Consider the following 18,164-nt stretch of genomic DNA (forward strand, 5'->3'; position numbering starts at 1 on the left):
AACGATAAGGGGCACTTGCTGTACTCGGAGCAACAGGATCAGGCATCAGGGAGTCAGCCCAATGCTCCTTTCTCAGCTGCGATCACCACTGCACCACCAGGCACACCTGGCGAAATTTTGTTATCTCAGAATGGTAGCAGCATTCCTAGGAGCATCTGCCCCCATTTGGTCTGTAATAAACCCCGCTCAGTTGCCCAGAGAGATCAATGCAAGCCCCTTTGCGAAGGGCAGGCAATGCATTTGGGAGTCCTCGGTAGAACACTGCATTCACACCACTCAAGTTCACTTCACACTAGCTATTCCCTTGCTTTTTGAACGAATGTGGACTTGAAAATATGGAAGAACAACTTCACAAAATCACAATGTGGAGCAGCCTCCCCCAAATGCAGGAAACCTAAGGCACCTGAGAATCCAAGGATCCAATTATTGGGTTGTTTCTCTGGAAGAAACCCGGCTCATGGTCTGAACAGTGGTAATCACCCTTACCTAGCCAAACAGTTCTGGAAAGGAAGGAAGAACAGATCCTTCCCAATGGATCATGCTTCAGGACTTGGATAGCCAACCTAAGCAACCCTTGCCTGGAGAAGGAGGACCTATCCACTCATGTCTAGACTGCTGCCTGCTCTGTTGCTCAGCAGGATGGAGGTAAAAACCACACCAAGGCATGAGAGTGGCATACAGAGTGCTATAAAGCAGCCTTTGTCACCTGATGAGTGTCAGTGCCTACATACAATCATCTTGTATCATGCACAGATATTTGGTGCTCATCCTCATGTGAGCAAAGGGGGAACAGAGCAAAGGGGGAACAGAAATAAAGGGGGAACAGAGCAGCGGCAGAGAGAGAGAGAGAGAGAGAGAGAGAGAGAGAGAGAGAGAGATGCAGGCAGAAGAGAAAGGCTGGAATGGAATCTGGAAAGGGTCTAAAGCCAAGCACATACGGTTGAAATAATGTATGTTAAATGCACGTAAGATGTGACTTAATTGTACATATTAGCAGCTTAAAATGCATCAACCCCATATCCCCCTGCTCCATTTCAAGTCACTTTCTTATGTTGCTGTACACACCAGAGAGGGGTTGGTGATGTTTTCACCTGATGTACATTAGCTGATTTGTTTCCCTGTGCCAAACTCCTGTTCAGTGAAGTTGTAATGTGTGCATGCACTATCATCTGTGCATGTGCAACACTGTCTCAAATGTACACACCTCAGCTTAACTGTGGCCTACATTTTCGAAGCAGATGGAAGCTGGTTTTAAGGCATCAAACAGCATAATTTCTCGATAAACTAAAGGATACATAAGGATTGTGGCTAATCTCATGCGAATGCACTTTCAAACACCAGCAGTGGACTCTGGAGCCAGAGTCAATGGTAATGTGTACACAGCCTTCTACTTGGGTCTTGGCTGTGGTACAGGTGCACCAAAAGCTATCCACCACTGCCTTGGGAGAAACTTATTCCTCCTTACTTGCAAAATCCTGACTTTAGAGTTGAGGAGAGTTGGCGCCTATCAGGGAGAGGAGCTAATTCTCAGCTACAACACAGAGAGTAGGCAAATGGATGATTGCTTACTTAAGAGACACTGCATTGCTCAGGCAGTCTGAAAGGCCCAAGGGTATTCAGACAACAACGCAGCCCAATGCCACTCTGCTTTTAATGAGACAGTAGCTAAGATAGGCCAATTTTGTGATGTATGAAGATACCTTAAACATTAGTTACCTAAAGGGAGATGCTAATTGGACAAAAGGTGTGTCTTAGTGCTTTGGAGAACTGTATTACAGCAGAACTCCAGAACCACAGTCAGAATCCTCTGGGAAGCAACTATTAAAAATAAGCCCTTCTGGGAAATGAGACATCGCTGGGGAGGAGATTCTGAACTGAAGCAAGCTTTATATTCACTGGATGGAGTACACATCAGCATTCAATTGCCTAATAGCGGAGACTGCAACCAAAAAGAAAAGAAAAGAAAACTTGTTCCGTTGTCTGGAGAAGTTGTTTTCAACGGAGCCCAGCAAAGGAAGCGTGCAGCTGTAATGAGGCAATACCGGGTGTTGAAATTTTCCGCCCCTAACCATTTTGTGCTAGGGCAATCACACTTGTGCCCCCCCCCTACCCTACTGCATTAAGAGTATTAAAACAATCCAACCTACAAGGTAGAAAGCTGCAACAACCCTGTGAGAACACAGCACCCAAAACATTTTGCTCCTTGCCTCCAATTTGATTTCTGAGAAACAAGAGGGTAAATGGTAGAAATAATCAGCTTAGTAGAAAATCTGAATGCCTATTTTGCAGACCCTTCGCTTACCATTTCAAGTTTGCTGCCCCTATTACAATGTAAATTAGCAAAAATGCAGGCTTTCTGAAGTCATTCCTGTGTATAAAAAGAAAGCATGGAGCTGTTGACTGCATTCATATAACTCTAAGAAAAGTGTAGGCAGCCACATTGACTAATGAAAGCATGTGCCTGTCTGGAAAAGAACCAGAACGTTTGATTCCACAATCACGGGGTTTCTAAAGCAAAATGCTGTAAAAACAAACTGTTGAAAAACTGAAGCACTTTAGCAAAATAAATGATGGAAGGTATAGCACTTTTATATAGCTAAAACTAAAAAGTATGGACAGATGCAAAATTAGCCCTGTTTTGTTTTACTCCTCATATTAAGAACATAACCAATAAATACATCATCTTCCACTTATTAACTGCACCTAGATTAGTGACTGCAAAAAATGGGAAAACCTTTAAATGAAAATCTTTTTGAAGCATGAATTTTGCAAGTATGGGACACTGTGCTTATGGACAAATTAACCATTTCACAAAAAGAATATTGATATGGGGTGAGTAAGACTCACACCATCTATATGGCATGGTATCCTTCTGTGGACTTTGTTAAGACAATTGAACATGGTTTTCACCTTCCATCAATTTGTGGAACTGTATGAACTGTATCATTTGACTGCCTTTCTTGGAACGTCTAATACTACAATCATTATTTTTTTCTGTACCACTGCTAAATTCTGTATTCCTTGTATGGGTATGTTTTATTACTTGGTTTTTAAAAAAACCTGCAATGTGGGATATATCTTAAAAGTGATACTTGAGAGATTCTGACACCTCTCATTCCTGTGACATCATTTCACATTTTGGCTCTTTATCCGTTTGACCTTTAGCCTAGCAGTAATACATCTGAGGTTAATTTTGGGTTACTAACACTGACACAAGATCCTATAAAAACTGAATTTGTGCAACACAATTTTCCGTTAAAGCTTTAATTCTCATTATTGAAATTTATTATTAGCATGCTTTTGCAAGCACACCAAATGATAAATGGTACACCTTAAGACTCCAATGAACCAGGAAAAGGACCATTTTGTTAAAACCCCACCTACATCCGCTCTATCAAGGTTTAAATTAGAGTAAAAATATAATTCATCAGTAAACTCCCCTTGATCCAATAGGGATTGAGGTCAGGACACAGTTGCTTAGCAACCTAGCAGATTAACATTTTCCAACTGTTACACACTCTGTGGAGGACAGTGGGTTATTAAACGCTTCAGCAATACTCCTAGTTTTTCCACTCTTCTACTATTTTTTTCAGGAATGAGTAACTTACGGTGCTATCCTATTAGGAATGTTTACTCAGAGGGAAGTCCCTCTGTGTTCAATAATGTTTTCTCCCAGGTATGTAATTGTTGCCTTACAGCACAATCCTGTACATGTCTGATAAAAAAAATTAGTCCTACTGAGTTCAATGGGGCCTAATCCTAGGTAAATGTATAATATTTCAGCCTTGGTTACTTTTATTTTACCAGCAAAGTGACTTGAAAAATTGGCATAAAGTTTTAATTATATATTTAGAAAAACAATTACTGCTCAGTTGTGGTCATGTGTTTATTATGTGAAGCAGTTCTATTCATCACTTTTCAGACGGGCCTCACAAAAATGTTTATATATAAATATAGAGTATGTAAAAAGAGATGCAAGGATGTTGGACCAACAAGGGTATGATATCTAGATGAAAAGCACTTTAAATTATGCATCAGTAAGTTCATGTGCAGCAGGCTTTTTCAAAAATTTTGTCAGCATTTCTATTTGCTCACTTTATTCATTACTTATCCCCACCCCAGACATGTATACAGTTCATTTCCTTGGTCGCTCAAATAGCAAATTAGCAATCCCATCTTCCATTTGGTTCAGTAGCAGTGAAAGGCCTTGAAGAGCTTCCTGCCCAGGCACCATACAGATGTTCTTGGTACCATCAGCTCTGAAGATCTTCATTGTTAAAAAGAGGTCAATCCATCATAAACAGCAGCCAAACTAGACTGCACTGCGATGATTGCTTATGGGCATTCATCTGTAGCTAACAGGACCAGTAGTCAGGGATGATGGGAATTGTAGTCCCAAAACATCTGGAGGGCCGAGTTTGGGGATGCCTGTGTTGGAGGAATTTACAGAAGACATGTGGCTCCTATCAAAGGTGCTGGCCTGAAATAGGACAAGCCGCAGTGAGAGTTGAATTCTAGTTCAAGACCCATCGCTTAAGTCTAAACTAATGAGCATCAGTTCTCAACCTTACGCGACACAGGGAAGACAGCACATGATAGCGAAGGCGCTTAGCGGATGAGATCCTCTTTATGCACTAATCCATCTTTTATATAGAGCTTGAAGACAAGATTGCGTAGGGAGAGGATTTATTAGGAGAGGTTGCCCAAACTACTGCACTAGATTAATTAATTCAACAGCAGGGGTCAGAACACAGGATGACATAGTTCCTTTCTTGCTTCCCTACTAACATAAATCTATTTGAGTTCTTGCACAAGCAACTTTATTCTAAAACTGTTACAAGTGAGTCCTCAATGTGAAAAATATTATGCACCGTCTACTTCAGATGCCCTTGAGGCTGGTCTCTGCTTTTTGACACAGATTGGTAATCTTGTCATTGGCAAAGGAGTAAGCACTCTGAACAAAGCTCAGTGTGGCATCATTATCCCTAATTAACACATACAACAGTAACTTTTACTAATGAGCCAGAATATCACTAGATCTCGGCTTTCTTTCCCAGCTGCTGCCAGAGTTAACACATAGCTATTTAATTTCCAAATATTTCCCTTCCAACAAAGGGAAATAAGTGCTCTTTTAAAGAAGAGAGCGGGGAATTATACTAGAATGAGTAAGAATTGTAATGTTTTGGGTTTATTCTTTCCTCCTTATGATACCCTCCCAAGTTGTTAGGTTTGAAACAAAAACTTTTGGACAATGACTACTGCAGCCTTCTACAAGGACCCAAGAGCCTTCTGGGATCCTGTATCTTAATGTCTTCTGGAAATTCAGATGCTCAGTGGCATGTTTTGGCTGCAGTGCTATCAGAAAGGAAACTGATAGTGGCAGGAAAAGCAACAGATACCTGAATTTTGAATGAGAAGCTGAATTGAAAAGGTAAGGCCATATTATACAACACTAAGAGAAATACATCTCTCAGTCTGGAGCACTTGCCACCAAGACTACTTTTTAAAAACCCAACAAACACATTTTACCATTAATGGGTATAGAGTATTTCTTGATGGCACTGTGCAGCAAGGCAAGGCAAGGTCATCCCTGCTTTAGGAACCAAAATACAAAATCCAGTGCTGCTTCAATGTGAAGTCATCATATCAAGTACTTCTATAGGTGAAATATGGTGCAATTTTTGGGTTAGATTACTGCAATGCATTACATGGTTTGACTCTGGAGACTTCCCAGAAGCTTCTATTAGTCCAGAACACAGGTGCAAGATTGCTACTGGGAGCACTCCTAGAACATATCTGCCCAGCTCCGAAACAATTTCACTGCTAGCAAGTGCCAGCCCAGGGCATTTTGCTGTATGATGTGAAACAGTAAATGGTTCCCCCAACCCACCATACAGTGCCTCAGGCCAACCATGTTATTGATACATGAGGCAGAAGACCTCACCAACAGTTCTCCTCCTCCCTGGCAGCAGAAAGAAAGAAAGAAAGAAAGAAAGAAAGAAAGAAAGAAAGAAAAGATCAAATAACTAAAAACTTGCCGTTTCATGAATTCCACAATCAAGTGCCTGAGGTGGTTGCCTCACCCTGCTGGTGGTCAATCTATTCCCAATAAAATTTGAAATGCTGGTGTTATATTTAAAGCCCTATACAGTGGTACGTCAGGTTACATACACTTCAGGTTACAGAAGCTTCAGGTTACAGACTCTGCTAACCCAGAAATAGTACCTCGGGTTAAGAACTTTGCTTCAGGATAAGAACAGAAATCACGCGGCGGCAGTAGGAGGCCCCCATTAGCTAAAGTGGTGTTTCAGGTTAAGAACAGTTTCAGATTAAGAATGGACCTCCGGAACGAATTAGGTTCTTAACCTGTGGTACCACTGTATAGCTTGCTTTCTGGGTACCTAAAGGATCCTCCTTCCCCACAAGTTTCTGCTTGTGCATTAAGGTCTTCGGAGCCCTTTCTCTGAATGCCTGCTCCCTTCTGGGCTTAGGCACGTGATCACCAAAGACAGGGCCCTCTTGATTATATCAAATGCTGTCCTCTGGGAAACTCACTTGCACCTCCTCTTGTACTGTAGTTAAGATGCTAGGTGAAGAGTTACTTTACTTTCCCAGGTTAGACTTTTGAACATTTAACCTGAGCCTCATTCTATTTTGTGATGGTTGCGTTATGTTTTCTACTTCTCTGCATCTTTATAGGATGATGATTTAAAACGTTGTGTGCAAAGGCGCCACCCCACTCATGACCTCCAAGGGCAGCAGGCGCTTATGTGCGGGTGAAGGTGCACGGCTGTGTCTCTGTGACACCTGGGGACAAGGCACAAGCATCTCCCCCTTCCGCTCTTAAGGAGTGCCCAAACAGGTGGCCACTGTGAGACCCAGTGTGGTGCAGAGGTTAGAGTGTTGGACTATGACCTGGGAGGCCAGAGTTCAAATCCTTGTTCAGCAATGAAGCTCACTGGGCAACCTTGAGCCAGTCGCAGTCTCTCAGCTTCGCTTATCTCACAGGGTTGTTGTGAGCGGGGAAATAGGGAGGGAAAAAACCATGCATACCACTTTGACGGAAAGAGGAGGACAATTAATTAATTAATTTTCTCCTATGTATGTATGAATAAATGAATTCTTCTGTAGTTAAGGTTTCATTAGTTTTCTGTTTTGTTGTACTGATTTCAAATAGGGTGTGATATGCAATTTTTAAAAAATGAATGGGTGAATGAATAGCCAGAGTGTATTGCATCATATGTTTGCGTGTCACCTGCAATCTGAAGTAGTACTTTCTGGACACAAGTTTATGACTCCATCTGCTGTTAGAAAGTGCTAGCCAGAGGCTATTCAAAATCTCTGGGGAAACAATGTACTTTCCCCACAAATACTTCTTTAGATGAGATATAGGAAATTTGCTTTCCATGCTCCGCTGCTAAACACAGCTGATGTGACTATTGTTATTTGTTAATAAAATAGGTCAAAGTTTTATTCTGAGATTTAGCCTAGAATCTTAGTATTATAATTAATCTGCTCTAATTGATATCATTTTGGGGGAAGGGATATTTAGCAGACTGCCAGTTTATCGGTTCAAAACCCTTGCTGGATCAAAACCAGAGGAGTATGGCATAGTATACAGAAATGATGAGCAGGTTGTGGTGCAATGCAGTGGGTCAGGGAGATCAAGGTTTCAATCTGTACTTAACCATGTAATTCACTGGATGATCATCGACTAGTCACTATTCAAATCCCTGGTTAAAAGGGAGCCTGGTTAGTTAGTCTCAACCGTGGTTGATGTCATATTTAATTGTGATTAAGGCCAGCAGGAGATGGAAGGTGGTGGTGAAGACAGAAGGCAAAGATATCATGGCTGGTACATCTACACTGACTCAATGAGATGTCACAGCAGTACGCTTGAAATGAATTTTCTGAAACTACAGCACAGTCTTTTAGTATACTGTCCCTGGCAGTGGTGTAAGAATTTACTCTCACCTACACAGTATTTTAATTCATCTTCTATGCTTTTTATTCATTTCTACAAGCAGCACTTAGGAACGGTTAATAATGGGAAAGTTGGTATGAAGATAGAAATTAGACTCTTTTGTATAGCGACTGTGAAATGAAAAATTGCAAGTTAATAACCTAAACACACACACGCACACTACCAATGCTGAGTACCATAGAAATGCCCGTTAATAAAAATGGTTCCCTTTGTAGGTTACCAGTTCAGTGGCGGATTATCACATAAATACTGCATTCCTGAAAGCTGTTTCCTTTCACTAAGTGGAGATTTTTGCTTTGGTTTCAAAATGAAGGGTGACCCCCCCCCCAATCATAATAAACAGGAACAAAAGCTGCTCACTCCTGATGCCCCACCCCCCAAAAATAGCTGGCATCAGGGAAGAACACAGATCTTTGCTCCTTGAATCTTTGCATTTTATTTATATAACCAATGATTGATTGGTTATGAGTATTTACATACTGCCATTTAATACAGTTTTCAGGATAGCTTGGTTTTTGCTACTAGCTTTGCAGCTTATTGCTGCCATTTCTTGTCAATCTACAAAAAATAAAAATAAATCTCTTGACATGCCGTTCAAAATAACCAACACCATCCATGTCCAGAACGTGAATCTCAAGTTCTGAAAGCTGGCACCTAGAAAACTTATTACACCTGAAGAGCTAATCCTAGGAAAGCAAGTTGCACTGAAACCAAGTTTCTTCCGAGTAAATACTATTCTTAGTTAAAAAAAAATAGTCTTATGCTCAGGCTTCAACCCCTACCCCAGAATGTATCCACCGAGTTATAATCCAACATTTTAAACCTGGTCATAGAAGCTGGTTTAAAGCGTGCTGCAGTCGAAATTAAGCTAAGAACAGGCACTGAAATCAATGAGACTTAAGAATGCTTAGCTTTGGCTGGATCATGCCCCAGCTTGGCACTATACACTTGGCTCAGTCACTGTAGACTCAGATCTATGTATGAGTTATCAATTTTACCATTTCCCCCTATGTTTCTCAATTTTATTCCCACAAGGAATATGTTTTGAATAATGCTTGTATTATGGACCATAAACAGCAACGCCATCAATGTTAGCTACTTCTGCGGTCCATAAAAACCCGTTGACATGAGGGTCCAAATATGGGATAAAATACAGAAGCTTTATCACTTCAAAAGGGGTTCCTCTTTTTAGATGGAGAGTGAGGAGGAAGTGAAACTTCTCAAGATCTAACCGGCACACACAGTAGGTTCTCCAGCAAAATTTGCAGAACCTTTCGTCTAGAAACAAATTGTTTATTATAGTACTGTATGTGTGAAGACCTGCAGGGGATCACTTTGGGCAGACTGGCTTCTAACAAAATGCCTCAACCTTCCCCCGCAGGCACCAGGGCTGCTGCCACTCAGACAGCTCAGAAATGGGTGAGCACTGCTACCACCAAGACCTAATAAAGGGCTCTTGGAGCTCTTGAGCTTAAACAGTCTACAGCAGGGGAAAAGGGTGGAGAAGGACTGGCTTGCTGGAGAAGGAAAGGGAGGAGCAGAGGCCTGAGGGACCTCTGTTTCCCCACCAGCAGGGAGGTATAGGAAGCCCCGACAAGCCATTTCCCTAGTCCTCTCCAGGTTCTATTTAAAATAACAGAGCAGATAAACATGGGTGGGCAGAATCATACGAATTGGTAATGGGCACAAAATTTAGCATCCCCCCAAATCAGTTTTTTTTAATATATATATATATATATATATATGCTTTCGTAGATTTTCACGGGTATAGGAATGCAGGTTTTGGTGTCTTCGGGTGTCTTCCCGTGTAAGAGTCGGGGTGTCTGGGCGACGTTTCGACGAGGTCTCACTCGTCATCTTCAGGCTGGTGCTTTCGGCTTCTAGTTCCAGTAACAAGAAGCCGAAAGCACCAGCCTGAAGATGACGAGTGAGACCTCGTCGAAACGTCGCCCAGACACCCCGACTCTTACACGGGAAGACACCCGAAGACACCAAAACCTGCATATATATATATATATATATATATATATATATATATATATAGCATTAATATTTTAAGAGCTACAAATTCAAAGAAAAAGCTGTTGATGTTCAAACGGACCAAACCACCACCATACCAAAGCAGTACACTTCCCCCCTCTAAAAAGGATGTAAATAAATGTACATAAAAGTTTAGTCATTAGTTGAAGAACTTGAGCATTATGGAGAAAGCAGATCCTTGCACAATATGGTAAAAGATTCATCGCAAAGCTGCCCAGCTGGATTCCTGTTAGCACGTGATATGAATGGGAGCCAGTGTTCAATAAAGTGATCCTTCTTTGTCACACCATACAGTACATGAAATTGCTGCTTATGTTTGCCCGTGAAACCTGACCTCCACGTTCTCTGTACCATTGAAAAATATATAGAGAGTTCATATTTTTCCAAATCCTTGGAGATGGTCAGACTAGCTGCTAATAAACAGATTAATGAGATTAAGTCTTCCTAATTGTCAGAAATGCCCAGAAGTGCTATGCATGGATCATATCTCAGTTCATGGCCAATCCTATTTTTTTCCCCAGTGACATTCTGTTTGCACACATGAGTCATCTTTTCTAAAAGCAAGTTTCTAGATCTTATGGGGATAAAAAATAGGCTTAAAGATGTGTGGGGAATGCCTAATAAAACTCTCAGATGCAATGGAGGTCTAAAATGAATTTCCTGAGGTCAGGAGGTTTCTGCTTAAGTGCCTTGCATAGTTCCTACAACTTTTCACGACTAATAGAAGCAGAATAAATTATGCAATGTGTGTGTGTGCGCGTGATATATACATCTCACATATACACACATATACTCACACAGTTTATTTGCACTGTTGATTATATTTATGTAGGTCAGATCTAACTTATTGAGTACACATCCATCTAACTATAATTTTTCCGTACTGAGAAAATCCACTGCTATCTGACATTTGTCAAGCTGATTGTTCACAAGAATTCAATAACACCAACAGCTGTTCATGTTAGCAAATTCACCTCCATTCAAATGACAGTCCAGCAGTCAGCCATACATGAGTTTTCCCAAGGTTCTCTTTTTGTCCTCAGAATGCTAGAGATTATAGGTACTATTTTTAAAGCACTGGCTATTTCTGGCAACACAATATAGTTGGTTTCAGAGCAGCACAGAACGGTATACCCATTTGTTGACAACTAGTACATATTTAGCTATGGATACAAGAAAGATGATGTACTTTTTCCTCTTTAGAGATAATTAAGTGAGGAGCAAGCAAACCATGTACCTTTCCTCCATCTATCCTATTCAACTTCTGAATACTGTACATCCTTTTGTTTATCCTGAATTGATTTAAATTAGTCAAATCAACTGAACCAGTTTCATGCGGAAAAGCATCCTAAATTTGGGTGGGATGGGAGAACAATGTATGCGATATTACTATTTCAAGTAACTGGGCTTAATACAAACATGCTCACCCCTTTGATGACTTCCACTGTGTTTCATCACAAATATAGAAATCACCACAGGCAGGTTTCTATCCCCTTTTATTATCTCAAAATACAATTTCCACTAGAGTAAGTGTGTAAGGGAGCCGTCCTAAATATGGGAAACCAGCATAAATTATGCCAGTTTAAATTAAGCTGTTGTAAAATATCCCAGATCCAAACTCCATTCAGCAGCTGGGATGTTGATGACTGAGCCAGCCTAAGCCTGGAAGAAAGGGAAACAAGCCCTTTGAAATAGAGTTTGAGTTCCAGCACCATTGTTGTTGGCTTAACACAATTCAAGTAATATGACTGAGCTGAATAAACTTAGGATCCAGCCTAGGTCCTGTCCCCCCTCCCCCCGCAGCTCTGCCTAGGAATGTCCCTTTTTAAGGGATAATGGCATCTTAAAGATCCACCCAGTTTAGCTCAGCCACCTAGTTCCCAGCTGAGATCCTAGCTCAGCTCAACTAGATCCCAGATCTAATTTTAGGATTGTGCCCTTAGTCTGTTGCATCAAAACCCTCAGTGAGCCTTGTGGCATCTTAACAAATGTATGAGGTTACCACCTTTCATGAGGTCATCAGCTGTACAGTGATCCAGTGCAAAGAAATCACGTGATGTAGATGTGTTTTATGAGCAAGACCTAATGTTTCAGATATCACACACCAACGGTAGTTAATTCCTGTTCTCCAGCCCTATGCAGTCAGTCTCTGGCTGAGTAGGAAGCATTCTACTACCTAGAGAGGTGTGTTAGCTAAATACCCTGGTAGTGGCACCTAGAAGACAGGTCTACAGTAAATACAGTAAATGCCCTTAATTACAGCCAGGAAGTAAAGAACTATGACAAACTCCAGAGAAATCACTACATTCAGTTTGTAACTGGGGAAAACAAACATGTGACTTGGTATGGCACTTCAGAGGCCAACAAGTGGATTGTGGTGAAGGTTTCCAAAGGCAACCAAGCCCAGCCTAGTTATCTGAAGCAAAAAGCAGGCTGAGGAGATGGTAGGAACATAGTGAGGCTAGCAGGGAATAAACCTCACTGAGAGCCAGGTGAGGCTTGGATCTGGGAGATCATCTGGTCCCAAACCCACTGCTGTCTCTCACTGGTTGGCCTTGGCAAGGGCTCTATTTCTTCTTTCAGCCTCAGTTTTCACATCTGTAAAATGGGGCTAATGGTACAGCCGCTCACTTCATAGAGTCGGGATGGTGAGCATAAGGAAAGGCTTACAGCGTTTTGCAAATGAAAACCGATAAAGAATAGCAGTTAGACGGCAAGAGGGAGGACTACAGAAAAGATCACAGCTGGACAGCTGGACAGCTGTCGGGAAGAAAATATATAGCCCGGTCGTTCGCTGGAGAATCGCGATTGGGGGTGGGGGTGGGTGCCCGAGTCATGAACAAGAACTGTAGCACTTTGCTTAAGTGCCGCTCGCGACCAAGGGGACCCGACTGCTGGGGGAGGACGGAGAGCGAAGAGGAGAGCAAGAAATGCAACGCCAAGTTAGAGAAGCTCAATAATGCCCCGGGCTGGAGAAGAGCTGCTTTTCAACCCAGCCTAGATGGCTCTAAGCAGGGAGACACCTCCCTTCCCCTAGCCCGTCCCTTCCGGGACTGCGGAAGACACGCTCGGGACTCGGGATCCCCTGCGAGCCGAAAGCGCGCCCAGCGCAGCCCCGGAGCCAACTAGCTCCCCCCCCCCCCAGGCCACCCCGCTTTCGGGCTGCTGCGCATCCTTCCCCGGGCGGGCAGCATCCCCGGCCGAGGCAGGAAGGTGTCCGGGGCCGGCCGAGCGCTCCGGCAGCCGGACCCGGCGCGTGAGAGAAGCCCGCCAGGATGCGGGTCTTGCGGCACCAAGCAGCGCCCGCCCAGCAGCGCCTCCCGCCCGTCTGCGCTGCCTCCATCCGCAAGGGACTCCCCGGAGACGGAGTTCCCTCGGAAACCCCGAGGCGGGCGGGCGGGCGGGCGGTGGGATCTCCTCCCTCGGCCGCCCCGCCACCTCGGCGCGCCCCTGTCGCGGGAAGAGGAGGAGGAAGAGGCCTCTGCGGATGCACCTACCCGGGCGGCGGGGAGGGAGGTGGGCGAGGAGGCCCCGGCGCAGGTGCTTGGCGGCGATCCGGGACGCGGCTGGGCTGGGCTCAGCTCCGCCTCTCCGCGCTCGCCTCCATGGAAGCGTCGCGGCGCCGGCTGCTCTTCCTCCTCTTCCTCCGGCTGCGCCGGCTGCTTGTGCCGCCGCCGCCGCGGCAGCTGCAGACCCAGTGTGCCAGCGAAGAGGGACCCATAGCGCCGCGGCTGCGGGGCCCGACTGCACATGCTCCCTCTCCTACCCCCGCCCCCTCGCTTAACCCTTCCGCCGCCACGCCCGCAAGAGGAAGGAGCGCGGCGCGGGGGGAGGGAAGGCGGCCGGGCGCCGCCGCCGCCGGGGCTCCTTCGCGGGCGGGGCCCGGCTCTCTTCCGCCGCCCGAAAGCGCCCCCGCCGCTCCGGCCCACTCGTTCGCCGCCGCTGCCCGGATTGGCTTGGCGAGGCGCAGCCCGCGAAGGGTTACTTCTTCTCCTTCGGGTCCTTTGTCAGCTACATCCGCTTGCTTTGAATAATTTACCCGGCAGATTTGTAGGCGGCGCGTTCCTTCCGTCCGGCAACCGGCAAGAGGCCCAGAATCCCCGGGAGTCCCGAGGCCAGAGGGTGGGCCTGGAAGTGACCCGCCTAGGAGTTAACGTTGCCAAGGCTTGCGGTGCGCCAGATCCGGCGTGGTGACCGGAGACGATGCGGGAAGGGAGACGAATCCTCCCTTTGCCAACATGCCCCGGAGTTGCCTGCCATCTATCCTGTTCTCATAGTGACCCAGGGATGTATGGGATGAATACATGCATTACCTGGTACCTCCCCACCTGCTTCTAGGAGTCCTGGGGGATAAGGCTATCTATGGCTACTGGAGAGGGAGGAATTTGGCATGGACATAACCAGGATTTTTGTTGGGGGGGGCAGGCTTTTGTTAGGGGGGAACAGAAACTCGGATTTGTATTGATTTTAGATTTTTATTGATTATGGGGGCAGCTGCCCCCTTTGCCCCCTCCCTTGGCTACACCCATGGGCTTTGGTCATCTTTGGTAATACGTGCCCTGACCGAGGCCAAAATGGATCTTCTCAGTTATGGCTCTTCTCAGTTTTGCCCCCTACGTTTTGGCACGTTTCGGTTTCTTATGAAAGGGGAGAGGGAGTCAGACTGAACCTCGACCAAAGGCCTGGCAGAACAGCTCCGTCTTGCAGGCCCTGCGGAAAGATGTCAAGTCCTGCAGCGCCCTAGTCTCTGCCAGACCCTTGATCATCTTGGCTGCCGTCCTCTGCACATGTTCCAGGTTGCCCGTGTCCTCCTTAAACTGTAGTGCCCAGAACTGAACACAGTACTCCAGGTGTGATCTGATTAAGGCAGAATAGAGAGGTACGTCTCCACCCCCATCGTTCTGCCCGGACACTGAGGTCCAGCGCCGAGGGCCTTCTGGCGGTTCCCTCATTGCGAGAAGCGAAGCTACAGGGAACCAGGCAGAGGGCCTTTTCGGTGGTGGCGCCCGCCCTGTGGAATGCCCTCCCATCGGATGTCAAGGTGATGGACAACTACCTGACATTCAGAAGACATCTTAAGGCGGCCCTATTCAGGGAAGCTTTTAATGTATTATATTTTAGTGTTTTTTGGTTTCTGTGGAAGCCGCCCAGAGTGGCTGGGGAAACCCAGCCAGATGGGCGGGGTACAAATAATAAATTATTATTATTATTACTATTACTTCCCATGATTTCTGTTGATGCAGCCTAGAATAGCATTAGCCTTTTTTGTTGCAGTATCACACTGTTGACTCACGTTAAGCTTGTAGTCTACAAAGATCCATAGATCATTTTCACATATACTTCTGGCAAGGCAGGTGTTCCCCATCTTATATTAGTGCAGCTAGTTCTCCCTGCCTAAGTGCAGAACCTTATATTTGCCCTTACTGAAATGCATTTTGTTAGTTTGGGCTCAGTTCTCCAATCTGTTAAGGTTATCTTGAATCCCGATTCTGGCTTCTGCTGCATTAGGTACCCCTCCCAGTTTGGCATCATCTGCACATTTGATAAGCACCCCCTCAGTTCCTTCATTCAAGTTGTTTCAGTAGGATTTGGGTAGAGACTTCCATGGGAGCCTGCACTCCAAGTAATTTACTCTTAGAAAAGTATTTGGCTGTTTAAAGGAAATATTACCTTCACTCCAGGCCATCTGTTTTGCTGAACTGACACTCTTGTGCTATACCCTTTGCTGCAACTAAAACCCAGCTATTCAAGTTCTGAAAAATGTTGCCCAGTTACTCCAATATGAAATTATGTGTAAATGAGTTTGCAGTTGTTGATTAGCAGCTGCTGTGTTCTGTTTTGTAGGTGACTGACCAGTCTGAACTAGAAATTGACCACTGTAATCTCTCTATTCCAGCTACTTGAAATTAGAGATAAAAAGCATCCCCAGTGCCATGTCACATCAACATGTCATAAAGAAGAGTTCTAATCTCCAATCTTTTTCTTAGCTAAGTATCATGGACCAAGTGGTAGGTCTTTGCTTAAAAGGAATGATTATATACATTTCATATTCTAATCACTTATGTGTTGGCAGTAGAGTGGTTTTGCAGTCACACAGAAACCTTGCACAAAGAAAACTAGATGTCATTGAATCTAACCTAGACTTCTCACTGACATTTACCTTTCTATTTCAAGGACTTAAAAAAAATAAAAATAAACAAAAGAACATTTGGTCATATGAGTGCCTGCCTGCAACGGTACAGTCCAGGACCAGATTTTCAACCTCATCTGCTGTTAGTGCAATCTAGATGCTTGTTTCCCTTCATAATCAAAAGAGCTTGCAGCTCTTTGTAGCTGGCTAGGAGGAGCATATGTGCACTGTAGTTGTTATAACAAATGCAATGTAAACACAGGGCAATGCTGTGGTGGCTGTGCTCCTGAATCAATTCTGTGAAAATATGGGGAGGTGTCTGCTTGTTCTCCTGTTTAAGGGCAAGGCCTGCAGGGAGATGCCACTCAGAGGACAGGCAGAGCAGCAGAACATACTGCCAGTCTAAAACGGAACAAGGAGGTTCTCATTTAGTGGGAAGCGGGTATGAGTCAGTTACTATCCCAAGAGCAAGTCATCAGGACCAAGGACAGATCATGGAGCAACTGGCTACAAGCTACAATAACCTTAAATATAGGTCCATGTCTGGTCAGTAGTTTATAGAGGGATGAACACTGTTACAGGGAGGTGTGTGGCCTTTGATGCACCTTCCTGGAGACTATCAGCTCTCTGTTAATCCTCTGGTCCTGACTAGTGCACTAGTCCCATATTTCTTGGGAATGTGGCAGCGAAGAAAGCTCTCATCCTTGGGAATTGGGTGGCTAAGAAGGAATCTCTGAAATGGAGTTGCTGGTATTTGAGGGTAAAGGAAGGGACATTCACAGGAACTAGGGTCACACTTACACCATAGTTAAAGCACATGGCTACTCCCAAAGTGTTCTAGGAACTGTAGTTTGCCCCTCACAGAGCTACAGTTCCCAGCACCCTTAACTACCAGTCCTAGGTTTCTTAGGAGGAAGCTGTGTGCTTTAAATGTTTCCTAAATGCATGATGTGGATGTGACCTAGGGGTGGGGTGCCTCTCTTTCATCGCTTGGGGGTGATCTCCACAGAGGAGGGGCTGCTTCCTGCGACAGTCCAGTGAGGGCTCTGTAGAAGTCTCAAGGCCTTCAGTTTGCTAAGATGTTTATGATCAAGAAGTTCCCAGATTTAAGTCCTGAGCTTATGGCAGTTGCCTGGAATTGTTTGTTACTCTTTATGGGAATGTCAGAATGAAAGGCTGCGATATTGTTTTGTTCTCCATAGGAACATAGGAAGCCGTCTTATACTGAGTCAGACCATGGGCCCATCTAGTCTGGTATTTTCCATACAGACTGTGGGTGGCTCTTCAGGATTTTAGACAGGAGTATCTCCCAGCCCTATCTGGAAATGCCAGTGATTAAACCAAGGACCTTTCATGTGCGAAGCATGTGCTGTGCCACTGAGCTATGGCCCTTCCACACTTTCCCTTCTCGGAGCAGCAGAAAATTCAGGGCAATTTTTTCTAGCAGAAACTTCCCACAAAGGCAAAACTGGAGCTGTATCATGTCTTTGTGAAACTTTTTAATATACAGAATATCAGACTGTACAGGATTGGTAAGGAGGAAATGCAAACTTTGTTTCTTTAAGAGTCCAACAAGCTCAGGGCATTCAGTTCTGCTTATGACAATTTCCTCCTTACAGTGTTCAACAGGGGAAAAGTTTGAAATGTTTCCCCTTTTGTATGTCTAAGGCATCCATGTGGTTGATCAAGCAAACAGGTCTAGAAGAAAGACTCCACGATTCAGTGAAATGGTGCAGCCACATCTGGTGGAGTCTAAACACTGTGGCAGTCAGTACACTATATTGCTGGTCACATGACCTTGTGACAGCCTTTCTCATCCTAGTGCCCTTCTATGGCTCCCACCAGTCATGCTGACTAGAGCTGGTGGAAGTTGTTTTCCAAATCATCTGGATAGCACTAGGCTAGGAAAGCCTTCCTTATGGTTTAATGGCTCTGCAGATCTATAAGAAGAAGAAGAAGAATATTATATTACTTATACCCCACCCATCTGGCCGGGGCTCCCCAGCCACT

General features: G+C 44.6%; 2 protein-coding genes across 5 annotated transcripts in view; one reads left to right on the plus strand and one right to left on the minus strand.

Annotated features, from left to right (window-relative positions):
* Positions 1–13,791, minus strand: part of TMEM229B (transmembrane protein 229B) — a 37,939-nt gene extending 24,148 nt beyond the window's left edge. Inside the window, exon 1 of one of the 3 annotated variants that reach the window (XR_014220855.1) lies at positions 13,522–13,584. Coding sequence is in view for 1 of the 3 variants with exons in the window: in XM_082227169.1 (XP_082083295.1) it covers positions 13,522–13,776 (255 nt within the window). In the remaining 2 variants the exon portion in view is untranslated. Of the gene's footprint in view, positions 1–13,521 lie in introns of all 3 variants that reach the window. The other 2 variants (XR_014220856.1, XM_082227169.1) reach the window with 2 other exon arrangements.
* Positions 1–18,164, plus strand: part of LOC309534386 (uncharacterized protein) — a gene marked incomplete at its 3' end in the record, with an annotated part of 296,522 nt that overhangs the window by 183,484 nt on the left and 94,874 nt on the right. The gene's annotated exons all lie outside the window — the stretch shown is intronic.

The sequence above is a fragment of the Podarcis vaucheri genome (genome assembly GCF_965113315.1).
Source record: "Podarcis vaucheri genome assembly, chromosome: 1".
Taxonomy (NCBI): Eukaryota; Metazoa; Chordata; class Lepidosauria; order Squamata; family Lacertidae; genus Podarcis; species Podarcis vaucheri.